The sequence below is a fragment of the Elephas maximus genome, chromosome 4, assembly GCF_024166365.1.
Source record: "Elephas maximus indicus isolate mEleMax1 chromosome 4, mEleMax1 primary haplotype, whole genome shotgun sequence".
Lineage (NCBI taxonomy): Eukaryota > Metazoa > Chordata > Mammalia > Proboscidea > Elephantidae > Elephas > Elephas maximus.
The window spans coordinates 63,529,781-63,544,711 of record NC_064822.1 but is presented as its reverse complement, the minus strand read 5'-3'; the positions used below and the strand labels follow the sequence as shown (position 1 = coordinate 63,544,711).

Here is a 14,931-nt window from a genome sequence, read left to right as displayed (position 1 = left end):
ATAACGGGTGAGGGCTTTTTTGGAGCTTCAAAAAAATTACCCAGGTGAGAGAGAGAGAGAGAGAGCAAAAGAGAGACCAAGGAAGAAACAGAGAGGCCAGAAGCTGAAAAAGGAAAGATGGGAATAGGAAAATGAGAGAGATTGGCTGGGGAAAGTGGGTTAGGAGGCTGGGGTGGGAAAAGAGAGCCCTAGAGGCTGGGGAGAGACAAGAATCTTCACTGGACAAGAAGGAGTCAGACTCAGGCTTGCTGCTGACAGGGAGTTTATTTGTGGGCTGAGACAGCGGGAAAAGACTGAGCTGCTGAGATGGGCTGACTGCATCATCTCCAGGTCAGGGCTTCTCCGGCTCCGACTCCAGCTCCAGCTCCAGCTCTGGCTCCGGCTCCATCTCTTGCTCTGGTTCTAGCTCCAGCTCCTCTGTCTTGCTCTGAGCCTGGGGAGGATGAATCCCATTCTCTAGGGCAGAGAATCTTCTTGGCCTCCACTGTAGGAAGAGATGAAGAGAGAGATGGATGGTGGGAGGAGAAGGATGAAGGAGAAGGAAAAGGAAATAGGAAGGATACTGAGTGCATCTATTCTTTCCAGACCACCCTGTGCTCTCCATTGGTCCCAGGCCTTCTCTCAGCCTTTTCATGCCTCCCCAGGCAAGGGGTCCCTGGAGAGCAGAGGCAAATTCAGGGGTCCACCTTGGGCATCTTCCCTAAGGAAGGCGTGCCAAACAACACTCTCAGAATGGGGGAGAAAAGGCAGTGTCGGGGGAGGACCCCTGGCTCACCGGTCTTCTCCAAAGATGAAAGCCAAAGGCTGCCGTCATAAAGAGGAGCAGCAAGAGGATACCAAGGATGAGAAAAAGAGGGAGGAAATGGTCTGTTCTGATGGCATCTGGGCCCCCTCCAGAGCGTCGGGCACCTATGGAGAAAGAATAGGAATAGGCACAAGGTCAGGGCTAAAAAGAACATCTTGCTACCCCCTCATATTTTACAGATGGAGATGTTGGGGCCCAGAGAGTTTAAGGGACTTGCCAGGGTCATTCAGCTAATTAGTGGCAGAAGTGGGTCAGGCCTAGACAAGAGATAGAGGTCAGGTCCCAGATTGGAAAGAAAAGAGCTGGGGCAGGGGTCGGGGCTGTGAGGGGGTCAAGATGATTGGTCCGGAGTTGGGGCTGTGGTGTATTGGGGTCTCAGACCTGGGCCATACGGCTCTGTGACGTATAACACTGATCCGAGAAGTCTCTTGCCCTGGTACAACTGGCACTGCCAGGGTTGGGAAAGGAGCCTGGCCTCCTGTATCTCCAGCAAAGGCCCTGGGGAGCTCCTCCGAGACTGATTGCTCAGGGGGGTCCACACAAAGTCCTCTTGTCCAGACGCTGGAGTCACCTCACAAAGCAGCTTCCCCGGGGAACCAGGTAACCCAAAAGATTTGGGAGTCACTGAAAAAATTAGAGGGAAGAGATCTTTTGAGGTCGACTCCCTTACCTGATACTACAGGTATACCTCCCAGGCACCCTGCCCTCACCTGGGTTCTGACTGGGTGAGGTTGGGGGGAAAAATTAAGGGTCATGACTAAATTAATCTTATCAAGACAATGCTTTGGTCAGATCACTCCCCTGCTCAAAAACTTTTCAGGCTCCCTACTGCCTTCATATCATTGCTCAAACTCAAACTGGCCCTGAAGGACCACATGGTGCTACTGCAGATTCCTTTACATTGTTTCCTACTCGGCTCAGAACCCTTAACATCAGTCAGGTGAGCTAACCCGCAACATACCTTGTAGCTTTCCTGCATCATGACTTGGCTCATATCAGTGTCCCTGCCTTGATATGGCCCCTGAATGTTCTCTATCCATCTTTCAGAATGTTTAGAGAACAGTGATCTGACCAGTTGATCTAGAGACAGAACCTATATAGTGAGATAGGGTGGATAAACCCAAAACCAAACCAGCTGCTATAGAGTTGATCTGACTCACAGCAAATCCATATGTGTCAGAGCAGAAAAGTGCTCCATAGGATTTTCTAGGCTACGACATTTCAGAAGCAAATTGCCAGGCCTTCCTTTCGATGTGCTTCTGGTGGATTCAAACTGCCAGCCTTTTGGCTAGTAGTCAAATACCTATCCGTTTCCACACCCAGGGATTCTAATAGGGTAGGTAAAAACCAAAAACCAAACCCATTGCCATCAAGTCAATTCCACTCATGGCACCCCATGTGTTACAGAGTAGAACTGCTCCATAGGGTTTTCAAGGCTGTGACCTTTTGGAAGCAGGTTGCCAGGCCTTTCTTCCATGGCACCACTGGGTGAGTTCAAACCTCCAAGCTTTTAAGTTAGTACCCAAGTGCAAAGCGCTTGTGCCACCCAGGGACCTTACAGAGTGGATAGGAGACAAAAGGTGAAGGGCTTTGATCTGAGCATGGTGTGCAGGAGGGTGAAGACTTGATTACACAAACACCTGAGTTTAGGCCCTGAGTCTAGAACTTCTTAACTGTGTGACTCTGGAAATGTTTCCCTCTTTGTGAAACCAAGGAAATAAGATCTCCCTCATCGAAATGTTGTGGAGATAACATGAGAAAACTCCATAAAGCAGTTGGCCCTCAAGAAGAATGACACTGGCAGAAAGAATTGGCAGGCTTTAGTGCCTGATCGCATGTAGGGAAAGAAGGAGAAGGCCAGGTTTCAAGTAGAGTTACTGACAGAAAGACTTAAGTCAGTAAGAAGACTGGGTGTGAGGAAAAGATGGGGTTCAGCATGAGGCTGCAGTGTGGGTACGATATCTAGGTAGAGACAGCCAGGAAACAGGTGGAAATGCAGTGTTGACCCTTAGGAGAGGTATTATTTGTTAGCTTATTCATTGATTCATTCAGCTAATACACATTATTAAGCAACAGTGGTTAAAGTGCTCAGCTGCTAACCAAAATGTCAGTGGTTCGACCCACTAGCGACTTCACAGGAGAAAGATGTGGCAGTCTGCTTCCATAGAGATTACAGCCTTGGAAACCCTATGGGGCAGTTCTACCCCAGCCTATAGGGTCACTGTGAATCAGAATGGACTCGAAAGCAACGAGTTGTTTTGCTGATACGGTACTACTATTTAGTGGCCCAGGTGAGGACTCCAGACATAGCCAAGCTGTCATGGCTAATAGTTACCAATCAATCAACACACACTTTCTGAGTATTTTTTTTTTCTATTTGTTTTATACTGTCTTGGAAGGCCTTTGTTCAGTAAATATTTGCTAACCAAGGGCCTGATTTATTAACTTCTCCCAAATCCAAGCAACGTCCTGCAACTTTAATCCAAGCCCTGTCCCCAAAGTGGACACGGATTATGGAAATATATTCCACCTCTTTTGAACCATTCAAACTTTTGCCATCTCTTCTTCCAACTGTTCACACCCTCCCGCCAATTTAGGGCAGGGGAGTCCCTTAGAGAACAATGGAACGTTTATCTTGTGACTCAGGGGAGATTTTCAGTTTCAGTTCTTTACAAAGGGGGTGAGAAAAGGGGCAGCCTCATTGGGCAGCCTCTGGAACTTGTGCCCAGTGCCTGGCATCATGGTTATGCATTTCCCCAATCTTTGCCCAGCCAGCCCTCCCTCCCTGTCCTAGCTCCCCTGAGATGGACGTTGCCCCTTCCCCACCCGGGGCTGACCTGTGATGACTGCCAAAGTGATGGTAGCGCTAAGCTGCTGTCCCTGTAGATGGACACGGCAGGTGTAGGTACCAGCCTGGGCCAGGCTCACGGCCTCTAGCCAAAGAGTAAAACTGCCATTGTCCCCAGCCAGGTGGAGGTCACGGCCTCCCCCAGGTCGGGTCCACTTGGCAGTGAGGAAAGACTGGGTCCCCAAAGCAAGAGGCAGGCGGCAGGGCAGCTGAACCCTGGAACCTGCTCCAGCGTATACTGTCAGTGGGGCTGGGGGTTCCAGACCTAGAGAGAAAAAGGAACCCAAAGTTAAAGTTGACAGGGGTAGGTACAGAGGGATTGGAGTGCTGGGTCTGCCGGGAAGGGAAGCAGAAGAGCGGAGGAGGTGTTCTGGCTTTGAAGAGTGCTAAGGAGTAGAATAAGGTGGATGAACTGATGGTCCTCAGAAACCCAGGACATGGCTGGGCCCACAGGAGACCAAAGGCTGCCAAGTGAGGCTGGATGGCCAAGGAAGAAGCTACAAGGGGAAAAGGCAGCTAAAAGGCTGCCACAAGAGAAAGACATCGCGCAGTGGGGCCAGAGCAATCACAGGTGGCACTAGCTGCTGAGGACTTGCTTTGGGGATCGATAAGTTAGGGGAGGTGACAAGGGGCAGGAAGGGGTTGTGGTCAAGTGTGAAGGCAGACTGGAGGAGTTACCCAGAACAGTGAGGTTGTACGTGATGGAGACAATGAAGCCATCTCTGTAGGTGAGGATGCAGCCCCAGGGCCCAGAGTCTGAGGGGCTGACTTGAGGCAGGAAGAGGAAGCTTCCACCCAAGTGATGCTGGGGGGACTTCTGGACAGGGTCCCGAGCCAGGCCTCGGAACCAGCTCACAGAGGCTGGGAGGTCAGGGCGGCTGAAGGAGCAGTTCAAAACGACTGACTCGGAGGTCCTGAGAGGTCCTGGGGCGCTGGCCGTCACTGTGCAAAGGTTAAAGAAGGCTGGGTAAGCCCCATCCCAAAACATTTTCCCAGCTCAGCGGGCCAACTAACCTAGAAGCTCCTGGACACAGGGACTACACCTTAGATTTCTTTGTCCTTCTCTCCTCTGCCTGGCACCTGTGGGTGCTTAAAATAGATGTCCTCTTTCTCCTGCCCACTGCCTCGACAGCTTCTACCCTTCTGTTTCTCCAGGCCATACCTGAGGATACCCACTAAGCCCACCCCCGGAGCTACAGATGTCTGAAATGAATCACTCTAGCCCAGCAATCTTCCCACAGCTAGCACCTAGAAAAGGGGTAGTCCTTGGTACCTCCCCAGCCCCCACCAAAGGCACTCTCGCTGTGGGTGGGAGAAGGGGAGTGGATACAATCTCTCCACTGGGCCTTCTCCCCATACACTTGCTTTTCTAGGGACACGTTCTACTCTTCCGTGATCTGGCCCCCCACCCCCTTACTCTACCCTTCTGGGAGCGCTGTGGCAGTCCAAGGGTGCATCCTCAAAGGCACAGCCTCCCCTAGCCCTTCCTGCCTCCCGGGTATGGGGAGTGAGGGGCCCTCCTCCCAGCCCCTCGCCCCTCGTCCCGCCCCCACCTACTCGACGCTTGGCCCACGCGCAGGCAGAGGCGGCAGGCGAGGGCGCGGTTCCTGAAGCGCACGGTGGCGCTGTACTCGCCGGCGTCGGCGTGCCGGGCTGGGCTCAGCCACAGCGAGAAGTCTCCGCGTTGGAGATCGCGTTCCGCCACCTGCACCCGGGGCTGCAGGGGCTGCCTCCCGCTGCGCAGGCCTCCCGGGGCCACGCTCAGCACAGTGTAGCGGCGGGGTCCGGGCCCCGGAGGGGAGGGCGGCCCAGGGGTAGGGGAGAGGCCGGGGGCCGGGCCGGGCGGGCCGCTGGACGGGAAAGAGAGATGACATTGATAAAGTCGAGGGGGAAACAGCCCCGGAGCAGAGCAGACCAGCCTCCCTTTGAGGACTAGGAAGCCTGCCCAAAAAGGAGGTCTCTTGACCACCAGCCTCCCTCCCCTCCCCTAACCCCACCGGACAGCACCATCCACCAGTACTGGAGAGGCAGGCATACTATGGGATGCAGGTGTGAGGGGAGCAGTCTTCGGAGGAAGAGTGGGAGAGGTATATGGCGGCAGATGAGACTGAGACCCTGGCTTCAGGGGGACTGGGAGCGCAGGGGAGAGGACAGAGGGTTAGGTGGCATGCCCTGAGGGGACATGGGAAGGGTTGGGTGTTGGGTTGTGAGTCTGGCTGCCATTAGGGCTGGGCTTGGGAGTTCTGTTGCCCAGGTTTAGGGTGCATACCTGTCTGGTTGGTGCTGCCAAGTGACCGCTGCACTTCGCAGAAGGTTGAGGGGGATTTTGGGGCTGCAGGGGAGTCGGACAGGGGCCCCCTCCTGGGCCCACACCACCGGAATCTTTGCCTCAGGCCCTGAAGCCTCCACTGGGGAGGGAAAGAGACGCCAAGGGGAGGGGCCGTGAGCCAAGAGCCTTAGGAGTAGAGAAAGAGCCCAGTGGTTCCCAAGAGATAAAAAGGTCTAGGGAGAGCTTGGTTTCTGCCCCTCCCCTGCCAAGGGGAAACAGCAGAGAGGCTTTGGGGCTAGAAAGACTGCCCAAGAAAGACTTTAGAAGAATCCAGCAGGAGAGCTAAGGACCTCAGGCTCTGTGGGGCCATAGAGAGATCCCTGCTGGCCTCTTCATGGGTCTGGAGGTCAGCCCTCCCACCATCACCACCTTACCTGGAGCCACCCACAGCAGTTGCAGAAGCAGCAAGACCAGGAACTGTGTCTCCCACATCTCCCCTATGGCCTGGGCCACCCTAAGCCCTCCACAGGGAGGAGGTCAGAAAAAGGGTAGGCGGGACAAAAGAGGGGTTCTACAAAGAGGGAGGTGAAGGAAGAGAATCTAGAGGAAGGCGGATGGGAGTGGGGCCTGGAGAGAGAGGGGAGTGACCAACAATCAGAAGCTGAAATCCTGGGGAAAGCTGGCCAGATCAGGCAGCCTGAGGGTGGGGTAGGTGTTGGGGTTGTTCCAGGGAACGGGGCAGGGCAGCGTCAGAGAGCAGAGTGGAGGCAAGCTGGCTGTGTGAGCTGGGATGCCGGTGTGCTGCTCCCAGGGCCCTCGCCCCTGTCCTGCCATCCCTCCACCTTCCCCACTTCCCCTCCCCATTGCCCCCCCCCACCACATGCACCTCAGAGCTTACGGTTTCGCTTCGCAGTGGAAAGTCTGAGGGGGTTGATTCCCAGCAGCATCACCCTCCACCTCTGTGGTGGCTCTCCCCTTGTTTACTTCCTCTGTCCTGGGTCTTCCCACCGCCCCCTCCTTGCCCCTCCCCCACCCCCCTGACTGTTTCCCTTCCCAAGAACCTTCTGCCCTCTCTCCAAACTATTTCTGCTCTGAACAACCCACCTGCCCATCTCTAAACTGCCTCCTCAGCTCAACATTCACATTTTCTTCTTGTCAAGTCCTCTCCTTGGTCCTCATCTCCTCCCTCTTCAACATCCCAGAATTTGATTATACAAATGAATCTGCCTTCACACCCACCCTTACAATAACCCGGGGGAATAAGGTGGACAGGAAGTTTTACTGCATCCTAAAACATGGTCTGAGTTGGAATCGACTCAACTCAATGGCAACGGGTTTGGTTTTGAAAACACGGTAGGTCTGGGAAAGGGCATCCCCAGTCTGGGGAAAATAGCTACATTACATTGAGACTTCCTTGTGTGCTAGGTACTGTATTGGACACTTTACATACAGTAACTGGTGGCATCTAACGTTACCTCTAGCTGTACAGCTGAGGAAACTGAGACTCAAAGATGAAATAATTTGCTAAGGTCAAACAGGGAGTGTGAAGACAAATGCTGTGTGTGTGTGTATAGTCCTGACCCTGGGTGAGTTGTGGGTGTCTTTTCATCTGGGAAGAACGGTGCTGTCAGTGAGTCAACCTCTCCTGCACACCCTCCAGCTCAGACCCCTGAGCAGGCAGCTGCTTCCCCCAATACAGAGGTTGAACTAAGAGAGGGCAAGGGTGTTAGGGAGATGGAGAAATGCAGAAATCTTCTAAGAGAGACCAGCTTCTATAAAAATAGGCAGAGGAACCAGGGAAGGAAGCCTGACACTGAGAGGGGAACTCCTGCTCCGGCACAGCTGGGAGAACTAGAAGGCGGTGGCAAGGGGTGCTGGGACAGCAACGCAGCAGCTAGTGGCCTGGGAACCAGAGGCCAGGGTTCTCCTTGCTTGACCAGAAGGAGCTCACTTCCTCAGGGCCAGGACAGGGCATCATCTTTGATGCCAGGCAGCTCTTCCTCAGGGATCCTAGGAGGCAGAGAAGCAGGCCTACAACCCCTCTCCCATTTCAGGGGTGGGACTTCCTGTTCCTGGGGCTGTTTTCTATTTGCCTGGTTCAGCACAATAGTGCTATAGCTTTCCACTGGGCTCAGCAGTGTCTAGGCCTTGTGTGGGTTAGCAGGGAACCTTGTGTATTGCTGGGGAGCGATATCCCCAAGAATCCAAAAATGGGACAGAAATCAGTTCTCAAGAGAAGCTGGCTCCCTGTCCGCCCTGAGTGCTGATCTTGTGTTCGGGAGTCGTGGGTGTAAGAGTATGCTACTTTTTTATAAATGGAAAGGGTCTTAACAGGATGTGTGGTCAGCCACCCTCTTCCCTCACTGCATTGAGGGGGCCCCTGGAAAGTAGGAGACAGGTTAAAAACAGAAGCGCGACCATTTCTTTATTAAATTATACAAAAAGGGGAGGGGAGGGGGGCAGCTGTGGGGTTTGGCCCCAACCTTGGCCCCACCCCGGCCTGGCGCTGTCTGAGAGGAGGGGATCTGAGGGAGAACCAGGGATCAGGCAGGATAGGGATGGGGCAGGAAATGAGGCTGGGGGATGCAGAGGATGGGTAAGAACGGCTACCAGAGGAGGGTGGGATTGGCTGGGGGGAAGGAGGAAGAGACACACAGGAAGGACTGGGGGCCAGCTGGGGAGCTCAGATGGAGCAGGTCAGGAGGTGGAACAATGGCTGAGTGAGGATGGATGGGGCAGTGTCTGGGAAGGCAGAAATGAGAAGGCTGGGGAGGAAGAAGAGGGTGGCAGCTCTGGTGTGGGGGCCCAGAGCAGGGAGCCAGGTGAAGAGTGGCTATACTTGTCCATTCCCACTCCCACCTCCAGGCCCTAAGGGGCCTCCAACCCCCAGCCCGATGGCAGGGGGCTCATGCCGACGCCCCGTTTTCTGTCTTCTGCCTCTTGGGATCTGCTTCATCCTGTAGAGAGAGAAAGAATTGGGATAGCTGTAAAATGGGGGAGGGGACCTCCCCTTGTCCTAGCCCTGCTCCAGCCCCCACCCAGGCCACCACAGGGATCTGGGTCCAAATTCAAAGGGGTCCCGGCCCCTGCTGCATCTCTGACAAGCCCCTCAGGACCCACGATCCAGCCCAAACCTCCTCTTCAGCAGCTCTCTTCAGCGCAGGCCCTTCGTCATCCTCCTCTTCTTCTTCCTCATCTGAGGAGCCAGAAATGGGTCATTGGGGAAGGAGAGGAAGTTCTGGCAGATACCCACTGAGGTCGTCACCCTCAGTCCTGCTTCAGGTCTTCAAACCCACCCTGACTCTGTTCCTTTCAGCCGCATTTCACCCAGCCCAGCCTCCCCTGCCCCTCCCCACCTTCTTCTTCTCCTTCATCCTCCTCCTCTCCATCCTCAGCAGTTTCTTCTTCTTCTTCCTCAGCTCCATTCTCCTCCTCCTGTGGGAACCAGGAGAGAGGGCAGTGTCAGGTTGGCTGTGCGTCTCCACACACCACCACCAGGGCCATGCAATGGGGCAGTGCAATGGGGTAGTGGGTGATAAAAGGACTTAGGAGGCACCTCAGGGTAGGACAGTGAAGGTAGGAGGGGCCAAAAAAGAAAAGGTAGGACCCAGCACCTAGGAGGTAACTGTGAGGAAGGATGAGATAATTAGAAGGGTGGATGGCTGGGCAGGTATGGTCACCTCCCACCTGACCCCGCCCCCCCGCACCTCTACCACTTCTTTCTTCCGCTCTTTCCGGCTTGCCTTCTCCTCCACCTTCTCTTTCTTCTCCTTCAGGTCCTGCAAAGGAGAAAGAGGTCACCTTTGTCCCACCACAAATGATCTGCAGTCCTCAAGTCCCTCTAGCCCATTCTCCTTCTCTGCAGTGAGCTTGGACAAGTGTGAAATGGAGAAGGTGGCCATAGCTTACACACAGAACATAGGGCTCCAGGGTTCTTACACCAGGGCCAGCAAAGGGACTGAAACCTCAGACCTTCTTCCCCCAGACTCAGTGGGGGAGGTGAAGTGCTGAAGCAAAGGGGAGCAGACGCCCAGGTAACTGATCCCCACCCCCATCAAGTTTTTCCAAACCTCATAGGCTGCAGAGTTCAGCTCAGCAAAGCAAATCCCCTCCATCTGCTTGCAGCCCTTGATGCCCCACCCCCTCCCCATGTCCCTCCGCCTCCTTTGCCTGCCCCCTCCCACTGCCTGCCCCCTCCCACTGCCTGCCCCCTCCCACTGCCTGCCCCCTCCCACTGCCTGCCCCCTCCCACTGCCTGCCCCCTCCCACTGCCCGCCCTGCTCTGCCTTTTGTCTACCTCTGGGGCCTTTTCCTGAGTATGCTCTCTCCTGGGCATCTCTCCCAGCTCCCCCTCTAGCTTCTCATGCCTTTGTTTCCCTGTGTCTCCCTAATCCTCATGACCCTACTTGGCCAAACACTACAGGAGAAGGGAGAGCACCCCAGCGTGATTCCTGGCACCCCACACGCATGCACTTTTCCTCACCCTTACCCCAAAACAGTTTACGCAGGGTCAAGTAGTTTCCTCCTCCCTACCTCCTGTGGTGTGTTTTGGTGTGTTGGAAGAGTAGAAGAAGCCATTTCCAGTGGAAATGTAGGTAAAGGAGGATAAAAGAAACATGGAAGGGAAAGAGTATCAGACATGGTAGGTGAAGAGACAAAACAAGGTCCATGTCTGGGGTGGGATGAGAATGTAGTTGAGGGAGGTACCTGTCTAGAGTATCCTCCCACCACACTTCCCCTTCTCTGCTTCACCCTGAGATCCCAACAGGCACACCCTTTGATGTCCTAGTGTGATGTGGCAGAGGTAGGTAGATGCTCACGTGAGAGTCTCCTCTGGACACTGCACCTGCGTTTCAGTTCAGTTTCCAGTCCTCTCTTTACTCCACCCTTGGCAGACACTGAGTTACACTGTGAGTGTCCTATGTGATCTGATCTGGATTTTCTGTGCAACTCTCTGTATCTAATTCTATGTGGAAGTTTTCTGTGTGAGTGGATCACCCTGGGAGGGTGTGTCCTTTCTGGAACTGTACTGGGGATAGAAAAGGGGGTTGGTACAGAATGGGGGGGGATACTCGATTCCTTTTCCCTTTTCTGGGGGAACACTTCATCCTCTCACCCCAGCTAGGTTTCTTCTTCATTCTACTTGGCTGTCCTCATTTCTTTGCCACATAGTTGGTATGGCATTTGTACTACCTGGTGGACTTTTCCCAACAACTTGGGCCAGGAAACCGAGGGGCTAGTCAGCACCTTTCTGGGGCTCTAGTCCCAAGTCTCTATGGCCATGGCCTAAATTTCTCATCTGGGCTGATGGAGGGAGGGAGAACACCACAGACCAAAGTCCAAGGGGCCAGGCCCTCTCCTCTCCTGTCCTTCTGGTCACTGTCCTTCCATGATCCCCTTTCCAGGAGGATATGTGACCTAGGCCCCAGGTCTTGCGCTAAGAAGCTCTCTGGCCTCATTTACTCAACACAGGCACACACACTAACACAGACTGACATCGATTCACACACAGAGCTACAGAGGAGCGCCCACGGCATCTGGAGACACATGGCCCGGGGTTTGGGCATTCTGGCACACTCCAGACAACACAAGAGCACGGTGGAGCCACTCCGCACTCACAAAGCAGCAACATGGCTCCAGAACATCTACCTCTCCACATGCACACATGTAACTGACACGGGCAGTCCCACACACTCTCTGGATTTCAGACATACAAAGACACCTACTCAGCGAAGTCACATGCCACCAAACAGCCCACTGAAGGGCCACACAGGCACACCTTGTCAGATCTCAAACATAGCTCCTCTCCCACTGCCTTTAATCCCATTGGCTCTCCCCTTTCACTTCACCGGCCTCTGGGAGGCCTGTGTGACGGCTCCTCAGCCCCCAACCCCCAACACCACCAAGGTCAGGCTCCCAGCCCCCAAACCCTGGCTGCATTTATTTCCCAAAGCGACGCCCCGCAGGTTCCCTAGGGAAATTAGAGGAAGGCTGAAGAGAGGCAAGGGCAAAGGGATGGGCCAGGCAGGGAGCTAATGTGAGCAAGGGCAGCTCAATGCAATGCCCAGCCTCAGCCTTTCTGAAGGCTATTCCTACCTCCCTTCTAATTTTTAGGAATTCCAGATTCTTTAAGTGTGTGTGTTTGGGCGAGGGGCGGGGGGCGCGATGGAGAGAGAGAGAGAAAAAAAAAAAGCTTTAGACCAACGGAGAAGGAAAGAATGTAGATGGAAGGAAAGTGGGAAACAGAAAATGCACAGTGGCAGCAGCTGTCCGGGGAGGGAAGCAAGATAGTCGGGTCGCGAGGGAGGAGCCCGAGAGGAGTAGCCTCCCAGGAGAGTCCTGTTTACACTTGAGGATCTCAAACCGCTTACCAGGAGGAAAGGTGAGGTCAGATTGGAAGGAGAGACTGGGAAACGGGGCGCGGGGAGGGAGGAAGAGGGGGAGGGAACACGGTAAAGTGAGACGCGGAGAACTCCGACGGGAGACCGGACGGGGTAGAGGCCGGTGAGGGGTGGGGACCGCGGCGGGGCCGAGCGCGGACCGGAGCCGAAAGGCAGGGAGCCGCGGCGAGGCGCGCAGGGAAGCTAGAGGGCGCTGCCGGGAGCCGCGCGGAGCCGGGTAAGCAGCGGCAGGCTGGGGCGCGGGGGGAGGGCGGAGTGGGGTCCGCGGGGACTCGGCACTAGAGCCGCGCAGGGCCGTCGGGGGGGCCTGGGGCGGAGGGCCGCCCCGAACCCGGGAACTGCGCGGGGGTCCCGGCCGCCGCCGCCCCAGCCCCTACCTTGGCGCTCAACTCAGCCGCTGCCTCCACGCTCTTCTCCGACATGGTGCCGGGGCCGGGGCTGGCGGGGAGCCGGGGTCCCGGGGCCGGGACAGAGGGGCCCTGGACGGCAGAGGGTGGCCGCGGCCGGAACCTGGCGCGGTGGCGGCGGCGGCGGCGACAGCGGCAGCGGCGGCCGCTCAGCAAGCTGGGTCTCTGGAAGAGGCGGCAGAGGCGCGCGGGGTGGGGCGGGGGTGGGTCTGGAGCGGAGACCCGCAGGGCTGCGGCCGTCCGGAGGGCGGGCGGAAGGGCGGTGCGGGCGGTGGCCGGCGCGCTCCGGCCGCGGTCGCTCAGTCCTCGAGTCACCGCCCCCGCACCAGCAGAGCTGCCACCGACCAGCCGCTACCGCCCCCGGGAAGGGAACCCGCTTATAAGGCGGCGCTGCCCGACGGGAGGGGCTTCCCAGGGGTGGGGCAGGCGGGAGCGGGGAGGAGAAGAGAGGGGAGGGGGATGAAAGAGGAGGTTGGAGAGGTGGGGATAGGAGGATGAAAGCAAGGGGAGGGAGAGCGAGAGAGGCGGGAGGGAGGACGACACCAGGAGGGGGAAATGGAGAGACTGACGGCCGCGGAGAAGAGTGGGGCGAGGAGGTGGGAAGGGGTGGGGTTCCTGCGGGGAGGGATCTCTCCAAATCCCGACCTACTGCCTGCGATTGTGGAGTCTGTTTTTTGGGGGCGGGCTGGAGGGGTGGTGAGAATCCTACTGACCCCAAAAAAGCCCTGAGATTTTGCCAAGGGATAGGGTGGGGTGTAAGGGAGCAGATGAAAAGGCAGGGCAGGTATCTGAGAAACCAAAAGCTTAAAGAAGAGGAAGAGGGTAGGAGGGCTACTTCCACATCAAGCTGGATTTCCCCTCACCCTTCATCTACGTTGTCTTGGCGGCCTTGAGAGAATGGGAGAGCAGAAAGGGCAGCCCACCCTTCTTTCCAGGTCGAGACTGACCTTTGTGAACCCGGCTGTGTTTCTCCCTACTGGCTCTTTCTTGTGATCCAGAGGAGTCAGAGGTCCTTCAGTTTCCTCTCTTCCACCTCTCCCTGACCTTGGACCCTTCTTATTCTCCCCTCACCTCACTCTTCTTTGGCTGGTCTATTTCTCTTCATCCCACCTCATTCCTCGGCACCAGACCCCTCCGTCACAACCATTATCTAACCTCTCGCGTTCTTCTATCACCTCTTCACTTCTCACTTCCCCTCTTTTATCATTCCATCTCTGATCTCTTTCCCTATCTCTCCCAGGCAACACTATTCTTGTTTTACCTGGCCCTATATATATGTCCTTAGCTGATTTTCCTCAAACTCCTCTACCTGTTCTCATTTTTCACATTTTCCCTCTCTTTGCTTTTCTTTTTCCTCTGCCTTTTCCCTTTCCTCTTCCCCAGCCTTTCTGTGTTATTTTTGCCTCCTTTGTAAGGGGTCCAGGTCTGGAGTCCTCAGCTCCTGGCTCTCAACCTCAGTGTCCTGGAGTCAATTTCAGAGGTTGGGGTTTCAGGAGGGGACAGGGGCTGGGATATATATTAAAGGTCAGTAAGCTGGACGGGGTGAAAAGCTGGGGGTTGGAAACAGATATCTTCGGTATGTGTGCCCGCCACATTTGTCATCATCATTATTCCTCTCTTTTTTTAATCTTCTTAATTAAAAAAAAAAATGCTGATTGATCATTATGTAGTATTTGAGTGCTTAAATACACTATCTTTTGGTCCCTTGGTGTACACACCCCCCAATTTCTCTTTCTGACTCTTCTATCAGTTTCTCAGTCTAGATCTTTTCAAAATCTTTGGGCCTCACGAAAGATTTTTCCTTGTCCGACTCTGTCCATTTTTTCTCTGAGATCTTTCCATTTCCCTCTCTCAATCTCTGTTTCTCTGACTCACTCGCTGATGTCTTTAGCGATCTCTCACTGTCTCCATCTCTGCGCTCCTCTTTTGCTACATTTCTCTTTTTCCTCCCTCCTTCGCTCCCCCCCCTCAGTCTCCCTGTCTCTCTCCCCGTCAGTCTATTTCCTCTCCCTCCCGCTCTCCTTTCCTTTTCCCTCCTCTCCACCTCCCAGCCCCGCCTGCCGTCTCAGACACCCTGCTGGGCTCTTACCCCGTTGCCCCGGTAACCGCCCCCCACTCCGGTCACCTCCATTCCCCTCCCCCTTCCAATCACCGCCACCAACAACCTCCATCCACCTTCCTCCTATTTTTCCTGAGAGCCA

At 55.2% G+C, this 14,931-nt stretch overlaps 2 protein-coding genes across 4 annotated transcripts; both read right to left on the bottom strand.

Moving 5' to 3' along the window:
* Window positions 1-253: 253 nt before the first annotated feature.
* Window positions 254-6,831, bottom strand: LAG3 (lymphocyte activating 3). Of its 2 annotated transcripts, XM_049881491.1 has the most exons (9): window positions 6,821-6,831; window positions 6,357-6,549; window positions 5,923-6,061; window positions 5,211-5,503; window positions 4,332-4,595; window positions 3,643-3,918; window positions 1,187-1,429; window positions 776-909; window positions 254-484 (listed from the first exon to the last, which is right to left on the bottom strand). In XM_049881491.1, the coding sequence occupies exons 2-9, from the start codon at window positions 6,412-6,414 to the stop codon at window positions 332-334; spliced, it is 1,560 nt and encodes a 519-aa protein (XP_049737448.1). In that variant the 5' UTR covers window positions 6,415-6,549; window positions 6,821-6,831; the 3' UTR covers window positions 254-331. The 2 variants fall into 2 exon arrangements, with proteins under 2 accessions (XP_049737448.1, XP_049737447.1); XM_049881490.1 differs by lacking the exon at window positions 6,821-6,831 and having other exon boundaries at window positions 6,357-6,732.
* A 1,478-nt stretch (window positions 6,832-8,309) lies between these two features.
* PTMS (parathymosin) lies at window positions 8,310-13,080 on the bottom strand. Of its 2 annotated transcripts, XM_049882313.1 has the most exons (5): window positions 12,701-13,080; window positions 9,630-9,701; window positions 9,279-9,357; window positions 9,057-9,118; window positions 8,310-8,879 (listed from the first exon to the last, which is right to left on the bottom strand). In XM_049882313.1, exons 1-5 carry the CDS (start codon window positions 12,743-12,745, stop codon window positions 8,829-8,831), a joined length of 309 nt encoding a protein of 102 aa, XP_049738270.1. In that variant the 5' UTR covers window positions 12,746-13,080; the 3' UTR covers window positions 8,310-8,828. The 2 variants fall into 2 exon arrangements, with proteins under 2 accessions (XP_049738270.1, XP_049738271.1); XM_049882314.1 differs by lacking the exon at window positions 8,310-8,879 and having other exon boundaries at window positions 9,077-9,118; window positions 9,279-9,401; window positions 9,615-9,701; window positions 12,701-12,829.
* Between the last annotated feature and the right edge of the window lie 1,851 nt (window positions 13,081-14,931).

Coding starts and splice junctions, on each gene's coding strand:
- LAG3 (XM_049881491.1), bottom strand. CDS start 6,414: ATGTGGGAGACACAGTTCCTGGTCTTGCTGCTTCTGCAACTGCTGTGG. Junction 6,062..6,356: donor ACTGCTGTGGGTGGCTCCAG/GTAAGGTGGTGA, acceptor TTCCCTCCCCAG/TGGAGGCTTCAGGGCCTGAG. Junction 5,504..5,922: donor TGGCAGCACCAACCAGACAG/GTATGCACCCTA, acceptor TTTCCCGTCCAG/CGGCCCGCCCGGCCCGGCCC.
- PTMS (XM_049882313.1), bottom strand. CDS start 12,745: ATGTCGGAGAAGAGCGTGGAGGCAGCGGCTGAGTTGAGCGCCAAG. Junction 9,702..12,700: donor CGGCTGAGTTGAGCGCCAAG/GTAGGGGCTGGG, acceptor TCTCCTTTGCAG/GACCTGAAGGAGAAGAAAGA. Junction 9,119..9,278: donor GGATGAAGGAGAAGAAGAAG/GTGGGGAGGGGC, acceptor CTGGCTCCTCAG/ATGAGGAAGAAGAAGAGGAG.